General features: G+C 44.7%; 1 protein-coding gene and 1 long non-coding RNA gene across 2 annotated transcripts in view; one reads left to right on the forward strand and one right to left on the reverse strand.

The window, feature by feature from the left end:
* The window catches only part of LOC309482944, a 116,575-nt gene extending 115,507 nt beyond the window's left edge, over positions 1 to 1,068 (forward strand). The window contains exon 3 of the long non-coding RNA XR_014200453.1: positions 59 to 1,068. This is a non-coding gene — a long non-coding RNA (uncharacterized lncRNA). The remainder of the gene's footprint in view (positions 1 to 58) is intronic.
* An 11,672-nt stretch (positions 1,069 to 12,740) lies between these two features.
* The window catches only part of LOC309482892 (uncharacterized protein), a 362,910-nt gene continuing 358,770 nt past the window's right edge, over positions 12,741 to 16,880 (reverse strand). The window contains exon 2 of the mRNA XM_082148483.1: positions 12,741 to 14,025. Coding sequence (XP_082004609.1) covers positions 13,713 to 14,025 — 313 coding nt within the window. The 3' untranslated portion in view covers positions 12,741 to 13,712. The remainder of the gene's footprint in view (positions 14,026 to 16,880) is intronic.

Consider the following 16,880-nt stretch of genomic DNA (forward strand, 5'->3'; position numbering starts at 1 on the left):
GGGGGGGGGGGGTATTAGAGTATACTCACTACAAAAAACTAGACTACACCACTGGTAGTAGCACTGGCTTTAGCGGCTCTAACTTAACTTTTCCATATCATTCATCTGATGATGGACGTCTCATGATATTTATTTTAGCACAACTGGGCTGTATTAGGCTATTGATTCCCGTGATTTTGCTTATAAATTTTGATTCAGCCATTAGCCTACCTTCGTGATCACGCAAAGAGGTCTGCCGTGGCGGTCCGTTCAGAATTCGCTTAGAAGCTAGCTCACTTCTTCTGATGAAAGTGGCCACCCCCAGGACCATAACGTGAAACATGATCATGTTAAGACTAAGAATATTATTTTAAGATTAAGGCCATACACATTATCAAAACTATAACAGATTAAAAACGAATTTAAGCATGGCTGATACAAATGAAGGTTTTCAAATAAAATATTTTTTATTAAACAATGACAGACAACAAAAATGTGTGCTTGTGTGTGTGAACAAGAAAAACAAAAACCAGGGGCAGGTGATCCATGAAACAGACAGGACTGGTGATGGCCATAACAATCCTAAAGGTCCAGCATTGTTCTCACAAGCCGCTTCACTCAAGACAATAATAACATAATGAAAAGTTAGTATATCCCAAAAAATTAAATAAAATAAAAGTTGCTATAAAGGTGGTAGCGATTCATTACCGAACTCTTAGCTGACGAAGTCGCGCTAGCTAACTAACGTTAGCTAGCAGGCAGTGCTTGAAAATTGGTTGAAACAACCAACATAAAATATAAATAATTACGCTGTGCATGTACAAATGAAGACCAGTATAAGCATCGCAAAGGGCCTCTGATACAATATAGACAGTTGACAATTCAAAAGAGGTCGATATTTCGGCAACTTAACTCTGGAACAACTCGACGCGCAGCAATGTAAGTGAATGGTGTCCAACGCCCAAATGACAGTGTTTGGAACTATTCCGATCTTCATATCCCGGAAGTAGGCGGTTAAAAGCGCCGCCATTATTTACAACGGAGGTCTATGGGAGTGTCGCAACTCTCTCTCTCTATGGCTCTGGCGTAAACGCGTCTTTACATTGACTTAACATTGAAATCACTCGCGCCAGACGCTCTATTCGCTTGAGGACTCGATGCTCTATTCGCTCTACCTAGCTTGAGGGTGAGGGCGAGAGAGAGAAAGAGTGCCTGCGAGCGAGCGAGAGTGAGGTCTGCGGTCTTGGCCATTAGTTGATTTACTTGTTTTTGTGTAGGTAATACGTTGTCAAATGTGTTTAAACTTAAATAAACTACCTATACAAGTAGTTATGTCTCTTTGTATTAATTTGTCCTGTTATTGACGTAATGCGAGTCATTGACAAAATGCGGAACCAGATGTTCGAATAGTTCGAATATAGGCTATTTGTTTTTTTTTAGAGGGAATAGTCGAATGTCATTTTTGAGAAATTTTGACAGCCCTAATGAGTATTACATGCACACAGTGTTGCCTGGGGCTTGCGCGCTAGTGACCGACAACACAGAAACGAAGAGACAGCTAGCTGCCCTGCTGGAGTTACATCGTATGCCGGTGGAGCTATGTGGCGACATATAATACATAATACATCGTTTTATTTTAAAACGGGAGCTTTACACACAACCTTATCAGAGCTAATGATAATGACCTGTATTGTTATATATTTATGTAGTCTTGATTTGGGTGTGTACAGTGGTTTTACATTTAAAAGGGTTGTAAATCTAGTTCAAGTAGCCTAAATTTTATCACGCCATAGTCAACTTTTGCTGTAAAAATGCTGTGTGGCTAGTAACTTTGGAAAACCACTAGCCACATTGGCTAGTGAGCAAAAAAGTTAATGTCAAGCCCTGGTTATCAGTATCGATCCTCCTAATATTCCATATGTGTCCCCGTAAAACGGTGTCCTCATAGACCAGGATTCTGTCAAACTAACACAACACACTGAGATTCTCTAGTCAAGTTAAACATCAGGAGCATGTTCTTATGATGTCCCCAAAAACTGTGTCCTCATAAAACAGGTGTAAGACACACACAACCTGACATAATACACACCCATATTATGTGATGCATTAAAGCCATGAACATATTGTTTCATCATTCATACCTATCTGTGGTAGTGATATTGCAGTATAGGCCTCTGTGAAGTCAGGCTATGTAAAGACTATGCCGTGTTATTTTACAGTTGATTACTCAATTTCTGTACCTAAATTAGACTTACCTGGAATATGAGGCAAAGTTTATTTCACATCTTTGTTACATTTTTTTACCTATGCTTGCAATTTATTATTTTCTATGCAGATGCAAATCCCTACAAAATCACACCAATCATTCTAGAATGATAAATTATTTCCAAATAGAGCTATTTAAGTCATTTGGTGAAATAGTTTTTATTGAGATATTGCATTATATATTGCAGAAAAAAATGAAATATTGCAATATCATTTTTTTTGCAATATCGTGCAGGTTTATTACCGTGGGTCATTTTTAACCTTTAATATTACCTTATAATAATAAAACAAGTAAAATCATCACTGTAAATAACACATAATGTATCTGCTTTATTAAACAGTGTCACTTAAGCATGGAAACACTGAACTCACCTTTATAATGATTGCTGAATCTGCCCTGGAGCTCATCTTTGTCATTCTCCCGAAGTGTAAACTGTATGTCCTCCTCCAGAGGCTTGATCTTCTCCTTCACTGACTCACTTCAGCCATTATCTCATGTGTCTGCTGTCAAAGAAAAATACCCTCAATAATCCTGACCATTGCATTTCATTTGACATATTATTCAACAAGCTTAAACTTAAGACATAAACTGTGTTTAAGTGAATACTCTCCAAGCTCCAAGGAATATATCGTAAATGAAATTCGGGAGAACCGACCACAAATGTGCAGCATATATTGTCCTTTTTCATACTCTTACAGCGGATTGCAAAGGGAAAAAAAAGAAAATGATCACGAGGAAAAGAAAGCAGCGACTGAAAAGAGCTCTTGCCATAGATATTCTTGTTATAACATGTCACGTTAAAATACCAAGTATAACGTTATTCTCATGATGTCTGAAAATAAATCATGAAGGAAAATTGACAGCTCATCCAGTCAAACTGATGGATCAGCTTTATCTGTAGGGCTACCTTATGATTTGAAATTATTCGTTTCAGCCTTTTTGAATGGAAGTTCCCCAAACCAGAAGTGCCACCCATAATTCAAAACGCAGTAAGGTCGTCAGGAATAAGGTGGATAGAAACAGCTGGTGAGATAGAATTGGCAAGACAATGTATTTAATAAATAGTGCGTGTAATTTCTTCAGTACCGTCAGCAGAACCGATAACGTCCAAGCTTAATACATAATACATCGTTTTATTTTAAAACGGGAGCTTTACACACAACCTTATCAGAGCTAATGATAATGACCTGTATTGTTATATATTTATGTAGTCTTGATTTGGGTGTGTACAGTGGTTTTACATTTAAAAGGGTTGTAAATCTAGTTCAAGTAGCCTAAATTTTATCACGCCATAGTCAACTTTTGCTGTAAAAATGCTGTGTGGCTAGTAACTTTGGAAAACCACTAGCCACATTGGCTAGTGAGCAAAAAAGTTAATGTCAAGCCCTGGTTATCAGTATCGATCCTCCTAATATTCCATATGTGTCCCCGTAAAACGGTGTCCTCATAGACCAGGATTCTGTCAAACTAACACAACACACTGAGATTCTCTAGTCAAGTTAAACATCAGGAGCATGTTCTTATGATGTCCCCAAAAACTGTGTCCTCATAAAACAGGTGTAAGACACACACAACCTGACATAATACACACCCATATTATGTGATGCATTAAAGCCATGAACATATTGTTTCATCATTCATACCTATCTGTGGTAGTGATATTGCAGTATAGGCCTCTGTGAAGTCAGGCTATGTAAAGACTATGCCGTGTTATTTTACAGTTGATTACTCAATTTCTGTACCTAAATTAGACTTACCTGGAATATGAGGCAAAGTTTATTTCACATCTTTGTTACATTTTTTTACCTATGCTTGCAATTTATTATTTTCTATGCAGATGCAAATCCCTACAAAATCACACCAATCATTCTAGAATGATAAATTATTTCCAAATAGAGCTATTTAAGTCATTTGGTGAAATAGTTTTTATTGAGATATTGCATTATATATTGCAGAAAAAAATGAAATATTGCAATATCATTTTTTTAAATACACATTTAAATGAAAAACCTAATGCAATAAGTAGCATTAGCCATTATGGAAATACAGACATTTAAAAGAAAAACCTAATGCGATAAGTAGCATTAGCCATTATGGAAATACAGACATCGCACAACTCTTTATTATTTACAGTCCATAAAAATAGGGCATAGGCCTATTAGGCTATAATACGAGAAGATATTTCCAGTTTCCCCATGTATTTTTACTGAGGCATTGTATTGTGTTGTGTTTTAAGGTTAAAGGAAAATTCCGTAAAATTACTGAATAAAGTCTTGGCAAAAAATGACCATTACATTTTCCATCTCTAGCCCCCATTTCCACAATGGTCCCCTAAAAATAACGCCAAAAATTCTGATTCTGATTCTACAGAAAACGAATAATTTATTGTTAGGCCTACCAAAAAAAAATATATATATATATTTATATAATCTTATAGCCTAATCGTTATATTATATGACATCAGAATGAACCGTTAAAGGTAGTACAAAATATATTATTCACTGTTAGCAATATTAATGTCCATTTATGGCAGCGTGATAATAAATAATTTATATGTGAAATATATTACAGGTCAAGAGCAGCGGTAGTCCTCGCTTGGGCTGGCGTCATCTCTTGTTTTAATAGTTCAATTGTTTAGGAAGGCTCTACCTCCTTTCGTGGACTTAGCTATCCTGGGAACTGCTAAAAGTCCAGAGCTTTATGATCTTAAAAAGCGTTGCTACAAAACAGTTGAGCTTAAAATGAGCTTAAAGTATGAGCGTAAAACAGTTGCTACACCTAAAGCCTTATATAAGCTGTCGTTTGCGTATAAGCCTACCGCCTGCTACTCGATCAGTTGTCAGCTATCGGGTAGTCTTCCGAAATATAAAAGACATACACCAACAGACCAATACAAAAGAAATGAAACGGAAAGAAAATAATACGGGCGGACCTTGGATTCGAACCCATCACGCAAAACGACACAGACTGCTGCCCACGCAGACCAATGCCCTAGTGAAGGTAGTAAGTTTAATGGTAAATCTAATGTATTTCACAGACATGAATGTAAACAGAGGCTAAAATCATACGATACAGGAAAAAGGGGGATACGCGCGCCTAATGAAGAAATAAAAAATATGACACGATAAAAGTCCAACCACTAGTCCTAACAACGTTAGAAAAACAGAAACCGATCAGTCAGATCGACAATCTACTACATATGTCTTTCCAAAACGCCGCTTTTTACGCTTCTTTGTCAGACAGAAGCGCCGCAAATTACAGCGCATTATGGATGGCCTGCGGCGTCAGAAACGTATGGAACGTCAAAAGGGTCAAATTTCGCCAATAACGAAACGCCTTCATTCGCAAGAGCCCATTTCGCCTGGCGGTGTGCACGGCAGATTTTGTAACAACGCGCGCAGCGCCGCATCCGAAAATGAACGACTTCGAGCCGAATCTGGCCGAGCTCGAACTTCTCACCACACCGGCACCCAGTTTGCACGTCTAAATGAGTTGCTTACATATAAATAATGAGCATTCAATAAAAAGTATTTTTAATGAACATAAAGGTCCATGTTTAATAAAAATGTTCACGAAACTTAATGAAATGTTTAGTGAAATTAGAAAATATGTTAGAGATTGTTAATTTAGTTATATTGTATACACATTCTCATATCCATATATTTTGTTTTATTGTCACGAGTAATAATCTCAGGGTTTACTGGGTTTTACACAATTCTTTTTGTAGTGTGGTATTGGCATAGACAGTAAGGGTATTGGTGGTGGTGTACTAAAATAAACATTGTCACATGTGTAACTTTCTTCTTCTCACCGCTGATTCCTGATGGTTTAGAGGATAATTACTTGAGTCGCCCCCTATCGTTTCACAGAATAGTACAACGGCGAGCGCGTCAAGTATAAACGCCTCGTCCGTTTGCGGAGGTGCGCGCGCAGTCTGCGGAGACTCGCGCTGCGGAGCCAGGCGAAAGTATAACCAAGGCTTAAAGGCCAATTTATACTTCTGCGTCGGGTGCGCGTAGAAGGTACGGCGTAGCATACGCATTGACGTGTACCATGCGTCGTACCCTTCGCCGTACCCTGACGCGCACCTCCTCAAAAATTTAACTACGCGTCGCGGCGACGCGGACCGCAAGATCTGTGATTGGTCGGCTGGATAGCATCGCGTTTCCTCCTACCCATTTCCGGAATGATCTTCTGCACTCTGCACCGCCCGCCCGCCATTTTTAAATTCCGAAGATCAGTGAAGAGCCATGGAAATAAACCAAGTGACCGAGAGATTGCTTGAAGAAGTGCGGAAATACAGCCATCTGTATGACTCCTTCAGTCGCCATTGCTCATAGAATCCTAAACTCAAAACAGCCGCGAGGAATGTAAACACAGTGGAACTGGAACATTAAAACCCACCCGCGCCAACTAGCGTTTCGGCGGTGTAACTGCAGAGCAACACAGACATTCGCAGAAGTATAAATGCTCACGACGGCGTCGCCTACGTGCGTACCCTACGACGTACACTACGGCGTACACTCGACGCAGAAGTATAAATTGGCCTTAAAGGAGTATTAAACACGATCACGCAGGCTAGAGCTCCGTCTACGAGACGGCTCTACTCCTCGAAATGGTCAGTGTTTTCGGGCTGGTGCACAGCCCGTGGTGTGTCACCCACAGACTGTGGTGTGACAGAGGTGTTTTCCTTCCTACAAGAGCTGTTGGATGAGGGCAGGGCCCCCTCCACGCTCAAAGTTTATGTGGCGGCTATAGCAGCGTTCTCAGGAACAACGCTTGGTCAGTCAATAGGAAGGAACGATTTAGTCATCCGCTTCCTTAGAGGGGCTAAGAGACTGAATCCTCCCAGACCTCCCTCAGTCCCCGTATGGGACCTTTCTATGGTTCTGGAAGCCATCAAAGGTGCGCCATTTGAGCCTTTACAGTCAATTGACTTGAAACACCTGTCTTTCAAGACGGTGTTTTTGCTGGCTCTCGCTTCAGTGAAGCGCATAGGGGATCTACACGCGCTCTCCGTGAGTGCGGCGTGCATGGAGTTTGGGCCTAATGACTCAAAAGTTATACTCAAACCTAAGCACGGTTATGTTCCAAAATCCCTCAACACACCGTTTAGGGCGCAGGTTATCTCCCTGTCAGCCCTACCGGTCCCTGATGAGGAAAGAGACGCGAGCCTCCTTTGCCCAGTCAGGGCATTACGAGCTTATGTGTCTCGCTCGTCTGTTTTCAGACAGACGGAGCAGCTCTTTGTTTCATTTCGCGGGCGTTCTAAGGGACTAGCCGCGTCGAAACAGAGCCTGTCCAGATGGATAGTTGATGCTATAGCGCTGGCATACGCCTCCAAGGGCATGCAGTGCCCGTTGGGTGTCAGAGCGCACTCCACGAGAGGCATGGCCTCTTCGTGGGCCTGGTCAAGTGGGATTGCCTTGCAAGATATTTGTATGGCGGCAGGCTGGGCCTCCCCGTCTACATTTATAAGGTTTTATAACCTAGAGGTTCCCGCCCTGCAGGCCAGGCTGCTGTCGGTCTAAGTTTACCAGTATTATCTGACCTGATGCTATCAGCTCAGAATGCTGCGTCCACTGAGCACAGCTCAATGTTCGACAGTAAAAAGTAGCAGCACGAGATGTGCCTGGGCAGACTGTGTAAGACCCACATTCCCCCATCAGTTCAGGCCGTACCCCGCCCTGTCTGTATGAAATTCGCGTCTCAGCGACGCTGCCATATGTGGAAGAGTGCGGCTTCGCCCCTCCCTCTTCCCGGACTCCCTGTGAGTTCCCTGAGTGATTGTGCACTATATGTACCCCGGGCTTTCGCCCTTGGGTCTTTGGTGTCAGATCTCAGCATGCACGGCGTTTTGCATTGGGTCCCCTAGCGTAAGATATCTTACGCAGTACGAGAGACCTCTCGTAAGAGAACGTACTCGGTTACTAACGTAACCTCGGTTCTCTCTAGAAGAGGGAACGAGTACTGCGTATCTTGCCGTGCATGCACACGCTCTGGTTGCTTCGATGATGAAAAACCAGATAATAGCTGCCTGCGAGCGGTATTTATAGGCCTAGACCACGCCCATTTCGGCGGGACGTGACGCAGCGGGCGCGAAGTGCCCTGATTGGGTCTGGCGTCACGCCAGGCCTCGCTCGATAGGCTGCTGCAGTTGCCGCAGAGCAGCCAATAGGCGCGCGAGCTGCCTCGCCTATGTCTGCATGCTGCCGCAACGCGTTTTGCATTATTACAAAATTAAGGATAATTTTTGGCTTCAATATCTCGCGGAAAAAGGATTTTCCCCTAGCATAAGATATCTTACGCAGTACTCGTTCCCTCTTCTAGAGAGAACCGAGGTTACGTTAGTAACCGAGTACGTTTTCACTCTTTTTTTTGTCATTACCTGATCACATCCGTGGCTCACTTAAGTGACTGCTTTTTTTTATTTAGAAGTTTTATGTTTTGTTTTTAAAGAAAGTTATTTTTATATATTGCGAATCATATCGTTTCAATCATACATTTTAAAGCTGTAATCACAATATAAGATTATCATTCTGTCAAAGTCTCATACCAGCGCATGCCTACAACTATCTGTATTTAGTTCATTATCACTGTGTATTTAAAGGGTTAGTTCACCCAAAAATGTAATTACTGTCAGTAATTACTCACCCTCATGTTGTTCCAACCCGTAAGACTTCTGTTCATCTTCGGAACACAAATTAAGATATTTATGATGACATCTGAGAGCTGGATCACTCCTCCATAGGCTTCTCTGTTATTGAAACTTGCCAGCCCAGAAAGTTAGTAAAGACATTGTTAAAATAGTCCAAGAATACAGTGGCTCAACCTTAAGTTTATCAAGTGTCGAGAATACTTTTTGTGCGCAAAACAAGCAAAAATAACGACTTTATTGAACTCTTCATTTTCCTCTAAGTGAGTTCACGTAGTGTAACAGCACAGTGCTTCTGTAGTGTAACAGCACAGTGCTTCTGTGTTGTACGTCAGAACGTAGGCTCACGATTGGCCAGCATCCCACATGACCAGCGTCGGCCAATAGTGAGTCTACGCTCTGACGTACAACCCAGAAGTTGGAAAAACTTGAGGGTAATTACAGACAGAATTTTCATTTTTGGGCGAACTTTATGTTCCTCCTTGCATTCAGTACTTGGCCCATTATTGTTTGTGTGTTTCTGCTTCCAAATTGTTTCGCATCATTGCGGATTATCTTGAGTTTATTTTGTGTTAGTAAAAACGCTCTCGGTTACTAACGTAACCTCGGTTCTCTCTAGATGAGGGAACGAGTGTTGCGTAAGCTAGCTTACGCTACGGGAAAAACCCTTTTCTCGAGAATACTGAAGCCAAAAATTATCCTTAATTTTGCATTAATTTAAAACGCATTGCTGCATAAGCAGACCTAGGCAGAGCGACTCGCGCACCTATTGGTTGCTCAGCAGCAACTGCTACAACCTATCCAGGGCCTGCTCGTGACGAAGCACCAATGAGGGCGCGGGCGCCCGTGTGTCACGTCCCGCCAGAATGGGCGTGGCTACAGGCTATAAAAGCAGGCCCGTGAGGTTGTTCTCTGGTTTTTCAATCTGAAGCGAACCAGAAGTAGCACAAGCACGGCAGGGTTACGCAACACTCGTTCCCTCATCTAGAGAGAACCGATGTTACGTTAGTAACCGAGAGCGTTCTCTTACGAGAGTACTCTCGTGTTGCGTAAGCTAGCTTACGCTACGGGAACCCAATGTAAAACGCTGTGCGTGCTAGAGAAGGTCCACATGCACGTTCCCAAGGGCATGTGCCCGGGGACAAACGTAAGTGGTAATATCTGGGCCGACTAGGGGTGGGGCCCAGGGAGTGATAACCATTCCAGAGTGTGGGAATGGGTGCTTAATACAGTAGAACAGCCAGGGACATCCGTGGGCTGATCTAAGAATGATAACACTGCCTGTCAGCCACCTGAACCTGAAGGACAGGTGAAAATCGATCACAGACAGGAAGACCTGGTCTGTCGATCTGGAGCCTGTGTATAACACGAACCACACACAGTCTGTGTCGATCTGCAGCGAGAGCGAACAGAGCTAGTATGTTAGACTGACAACAGTTTAGCCTGTAGGGCAGGCACCTCCAGGTTATAAAACCTGATAAATGTAGACGGGGAGGCCCAGCCCGCCGACATACAAATATCATGGAGAGAGACTCCGCGAGACCACGCCCATGACGAGGCCATGCCTCTGGTGGAGTGCGCTCTGACGCCCAGAGGGCAATGAAGGTTCTTAGACCTATAAGCCATAGCGATAGCGTCAACTATCCATCTGGACAGGCTCTGTTTCGATGTGGCTAAGCCCTTAGCGCGGCCCCCAAACGAAACGAAGAGCTGCTCTGACTGCCTGAAAGCATCAGACTGTTCGACATATATTCTCAACGCCCTGACAGGGCAGAGAACATTCACATCGTCCTCACCCTCAGAAAGCACTTTGGGGACATAACCGTGCCTCGGTTTAAGGATGACTTTAGAGTCATTAGGCCCAAACTCCAAGCACGAAGCACTCACAGAGAGCGCGTGAAGGTCACCCACTCGCTTAACTGAAGCGAGAGCCATGAGAAAAGCGGTCTTCAGGGAAAGATACCGCAAATCCACGGACTGAAGGGGTTCGAAGGGTTCGCCCTTCATGGCATCCAGGACCAAGGAGAGGTCCCAGGCTGGAACCAGAGGGGGCTGGGGAGGATTTAACCTTCTAGCTCCTCTTAGGAACCTAACAATGAAGTCATCTCTACCCAGTGACCGGCCATGCAAGGGTTTTGTAAACGCAGCAATGGCCGCCACATACACTTTGAGCGTGGAGGGGGACCTGCCCTCGTCCAAAAGCTCTTGCAGAAAGGAGAGAACCTCTGTAACGCTACAGCGCTGTGGGTCTAAGTTTCGGGCTGAGCACCAGCCGGAAAACACTGACCATTTAGAGGCATAGAGCCTTCTCGTAGAGGGTGCTCTAGCCTGAGTAATTGTGTTCAACACTGCCGCTGGGAGGTCAGCGGGTACCCGTTGATGGCCCATGCATGCAGGGCCCATAAGTCGGGGCGCGGGAGCCAGATCGCGCCCCTGGCCTGGGAGAGGAGATCTTTCCTCACCGGAATCGGCCACGGGGGTCGTGCTCGTCAGTTGCATCAGCTCTGAGAACCACACTTGATTCCTCCAGAGCGGCGCAACGAGGAGCACAGAGCATTTGCTCTCCCTGATGCGCTTGATTACCTGTGGTAACATCGCGATCGGGGGAAATGCATAGAGCGGACGGCTGGGCCAGTCGTGGGCCAGCGCATCTCTCTGTTTCGTGAAGAATATTGGGCAGTGCGCGTTCTCCGTCGACGCAAAGAGGTCGACATCCGCTCTGCCGAAGATGTCCCATAGTAACTGGGCTATCTGAGGGTGCAGGGACCATTCCCCGGGGGGAACGTTGTCCCTGGACAGCATGTCTGGTCCCACATTTTGGCAGCCCGGGACATGCGATGCTCTCAGTGAGCGCAGGTTGTGATGGGCCCACAAGAGGAGGCGTTCCGCCAGCTTGTGAAGGCTCCGTGACCTGAGACCGCCCTGGCGGTTGATGTATGATACCACTGACATGTTGTCCGTGCGGACTAAAACGTTGTGGCCTTTGAGGAGGGGGAGAAAGTATCTCAAGGCATTTTCGACCGCTTTCATCTCCAGACAGTTTATGTGTAGGCGCCTTTCTGAGGCTGCCCACAGACCAAATACTGATCTGCCCTCGTAGAGGGCGCCCCAACCTGAGTTGGATGCGTCTGTCGAGATTACTTTTCGTCTCGAAGTCATGCCCAGATCCACTCCTGACTGATACCAGTCTGCCGCCTTCCAGGGATTCAGTGCTGTGACACAGTTCTGAGTTACCCTGAGGCGAACGCGGCCAGCGGACCATGCTCGCAACGGGACCCGCGTTTTCAGCCAGTGCTGCAACGGGCGCATGAAAAGCAAGCCCAGTTGAAGCACTGCCGAGGCCGAAGCCATAAGACCCAGTATCCTCTGAAAACGTTTGAGAGGAAAAATGCTGCCGGCCCTGAAAGCTACAGCTGAGCGCTGAATCTGCAGCGCGCGCTGTGACGTCAGCCGCGCTGTCATTGACACAGAGTCTAAGTCTGTTCCCAGAAAAGAGATTCTATGGCTGGGAGACAGTAAACTCTTGGTCCAGTTGATTTGGAGACCCAAATCCCGTAAATGGTCGAGTAATAGAGCCCTGTGCGCTATTAACTCTGACTGGGCTAGAATAAGCCAGTCGTCCAGATAGTTCAGTATTCGCATTCCCCGTTGTCTCAGGGGAGCGAGCGCTGCATCCATGCACTTCGTGTACGGGGTGCTAAGGACAGACCGAACGGCAGGACGGTATACTGATAGCTCAGACCCTCGAAGGCGAATCGCAAGAAAGGCCTGTGATGGGGCGCTATCTGGATCTGAAAATATGCGTCTTTCAGATCCACAGAGATAAACCAGTCCCTCGGGGGAATTTGCGCGAGAATCTGACTGGTCGTGAGCATTTTGAACGATCTCTGCATAAGGGCTTTGTTCAGCCGTCTGAGATCTAGGATGGGTCTGAGACCGCCATCCTTCTTTGGAACGAGGAAATATCTGCTGTAAAAACCTGACTCGCTCAGTGTGTGAGGGACGGTTTCTACGGCTCGTTTCTCTAACAGTTTCGCAATTTCGGCGCGAAGTAGGTGTGCTACTTCGCTGTTCACCGTGGTTTCGACCCTGGCTCGGAAGCGAGGGGGTCTGCGAGCGAACTGTAGTGAATAGCCTTGTTCTACCGTGTTCAGTACCCATTCTGACACGCCCGGCAGCTCCCTCCATGCCTTTATGTGAAAGGCTAGAGGGAGAATAACGCGCGGGCTGTTGTCGCTGTGTGTGTGTGGCACATATCTCACAGCGCCTGAGAGAGAGCGCGCGCTCATGGAGGCGCGCGCGCTTCGCACACACATAACACAGCTCGTGTCTGGTAGAGGGTGATTTACACACGGGACACGTTTTGTGTTTATTGACGGGGGCTCTGAATGAGTGCTTATCACAGAGCAGCCCGTGTTTGTGTGAAGGGATGAGCGCTGTACAGCGGGCACCTCTTCCACATTTGAAACACACACGGCGTGAGCCGAGTTTATGGATATGGGCCGTGAATGAGTGTGAATCACTGAACCGGCCGTGTTTGTATGTAGGCGCGAACACTGTGGAGTGGGCACATGACCTGCATTTATAACACCATCGGCGTGAGCCGGATAAACAGACAGAATGCTCTTTCTGTGATATATTTGGGCGGCCGTAAAAACGGCCTTTGGGTACAGGCGAGCGTGTTGTGTAACGGGCTCGTTGGCTGTGAAATACACATCTCCAGTCACCTCTGCTGAGGGACAGCGAGGCGCGCTGATTTCGATGGCGGTCCGGCCGCAGCGGGACTCGACCATCTTCGTCTTCCTAGCACGGTCAGGAAGACTTTGAGGGCTCTGCCTTCAGCACAATCTTGGACCGGGGTCCCCGAGGGGGAGGCGGTCTGTGGCGGCTGGAAGAGCGTGAGCGCTGCTGGGAGTCCCTCGGCTGACGGCGCTGTGAGGCTGACGGCGGGGGAGGCTGTGGCGCTGACTTCCGATTGGACGGCTGCTTAGAGCGGCCCATAGCGAACTGGAGCGCTTCGGCAAGAAATGCCGCATAGCCTGGGAGGTTTTCTGTACCTCGGAGTACCGCTCCGAAAACCCCTTGACAGCCGAGCCGAAGAGACCGGATGGCGCCACGGGCGCGTCGCGGAAAGTGGCTCTGTCGGACTCCTTCATGTCGGACAGTGTCAACCACAAGTGCCTCTCAGTGACAGTGAGAGACGCCATATTCCTCCCGATGGCCTGAGCAGCGGACTTGGTGGCTCGTAGCGCTAAGTCGGTCGCGCTCCTGAGGTCAGAGAAATTCTCAGGGTTCGGGCCCGCCTCGTCCATTTTACGGAGAAGGTCGGCCTGATACACCTGAAGCACGGCCATCGTATGAAGTGCAGACGCGGCTTGACCGGCGGCGGTGTAGGCACGACCGATCAAAGCCGAAGTAGTCCTGCAGGCTTTGGAAGGCAGTGAAGGATGAGACTGCCATCCGGCGGAAGGCGGGCAGAGGTGCGCGGCTACGGGTTCCTCGACCGGAGGCATGCAGAGATAGCCTTTGTCTTTCGCGCCGTCCACTAGAGAGAGCTTAATCTTTCCTTACTCTTTTTCCTTCTGCAACTCGTATGGATGTGTGTGTGTGTTTGTGTTAGATATTAGTTTTTATGTGTTAGTATATAATCAATAAAGTATTGTTCGTATTTTAACGGAGAGATTACTTGTGTTAATCTGCTTATACATGTTATTGTCAAGTTACCGATGCTTTTACCCGTGATTATTTCTTAATTTATTGTTAGCTGGGGATTAATTCTTTCTTGGCCAGGAAGATATTATATTTCCTAGAGTTAATACTTGTTTATGCTTTCTGTTCATTGGATGAACTGATAAAATGATCATATAACACCATCTGCTACGGTAAATTCTGAAGATAATTAAAAATAATTGAATTATTAATTATTGATCATAATTCGTTATGAATAATAATTAATTAGATTTATATGTGGGCGTATAAACGCTGCAACATGCAGTGCTGTACATTTTAACCGGTTGGTGCAAAATTATTCTAAAAATCTAAATAATTTGTCATAAGGAATTATGGCATAATTCTGGCCCACATATTGAAAAATACAATTTGCAATTCCTTTTGAAAAATTACTGGAAAAAAACTTTCATACAGTGGTAATTCAGAGGTGTTTAATTTGTTAATAATTGCAATTAAAATATTAAAGGAAATTTACATTAATGATTTTTTTTTTTTTCATTATCCTGCAGCTCTAGCTTCCAGGTTGTATTGCTGCTAACATTATTTAAATTCTTCTTTATTGCAGTTGCAGTCAGGCAGAATCCCCTTACTGGAAAAGGTCAACACATTGCCGACCCTCATTGGAGACTTCTCTGCACATCAACACACTTCTCAACTCTTTACCTTTCAAGTTTGCTTTGACTTTCTCAATTTCTCTTTAAAGTTCTCTTTACCAAGTTACTGTGATTTATTTGTATTACTCTCATTAGACTAATTAAACATAACATTATACACGCTTTGATCGAGTGTTTTGAACTTTGGTGTAAAAAAATTACTTTGAATGCTATTTATATTATTAATTTGTATTCTTAAATGTTTTCAACTGAATTCTACTTAAAATAAGTACAACTGCGTAGCTGTAATTCTATGTATTCTTAAATGTTTTCAACTGAATACCACTGTAATTATTAAATTCAACTCTGTTGCTGTAATATTTATTTTTATGAAATGTTTTCAACTGAATACTACTGTAATTAAGTACAACACTTTAACTGTAATTATTTAAATGCTTGTCAAAATAAATAGTTTTGAGTACATTTGTTGTTGAGTGTTTAATTTACCTGTGAGTTAATAAGACTTTAAATACTGTCAGCTGCATGTGGGCCACATAAGGGACATTAGATTTTAACAGAACTCAACCATACTAAAGTTGCATACCAGGCTCACATATGGGCCACATGAAATTGTAGTATTTGGCTCATGCTTGGTGGAGTTATGGCAGTCCTTTGGTTCAGTTCTGGCAAAGGAGATGTGGGCCATATCTGGGCCGGCCAACACAAACTAATCTGGGCCACAGCTCAGCTGTTTATCTGGCCCACATCTTTGCCAAAGGAAATTTGCTGACTGGGGAGGCTAACCTAAGCTCTTGTTTACAAAAGTTTGGGCTTATAATCACATCTTTGTGTAGTTAAGAGGTTATGATAGCTTTGTAAAGGTTTTGCTGGCAGTTGAATGTGTGATTGGAAGTTGACTAATTTATTTAACAAACTGATATAACATAAATGTAGCAGCTATGTGCTGTTAATCGATGACGTCACTTACACTGAGCTAAAATTGTCTGAAACTAGTTTAGATCTTTCACGGTAAAGAAATATTGATACATGTTATGTTATTTTAGCAGCGACAAAATAACCCCTCTACAACAGAGGGGAAGCTCTACGATTTCAACATTTCTTAAGGAAGTTGCTGACAGAGAAGTGGGAAACACAGGGTGAACTGAGGAAGCTTAAGTCATTAAATAACGTAATCGGTTACTAACGTAACCTCGGTTCTCTCTAGAAGAGGGAACGAGTATTGCGTAAGTTAGCTCACGCTACGGGTAAAGTCATCTTTTCTCGAGATATGAAGCCAAAAAATTATCCTTAATTTTTATTCATTGTCAACGCAGTGCAGCAGCTAGCAGACCTAGAGAGGGCTATCTAGCGCGCTCATTGGCTGCTCCGCGGCAACTGCAGCAGCCTACCAGTGAGCCTGGCGTGACGTCGCGCCCTCACGCGTCACAGCCCGCCAGAATGGGGGTGGCTTAGCGTATAAAAGGAAGGCTCGGAGGCTGATACCCTGGTTTTCGTCGACTGAAGCGAAATGAGCTCGTGGCGCGAGCATGGCGGGTTACGCAATACTCGTTCCCTCTTCTAGAGAGAACCGAGGTTACGTTAGTAACCGATTACGTTAGTAACCGAGGACGGTGTATTGATATACCTGACCGTCGAA

Source organism: Leuciscus leuciscus (assembly GCF_965113295.1).
Source record: "Leuciscus leuciscus genome assembly, chromosome: 19".
In the NCBI taxonomy this organism is placed as follows: Eukaryota; Metazoa; Chordata; class Actinopteri; order Cypriniformes; family Leuciscidae; genus Leuciscus; species Leuciscus leuciscus.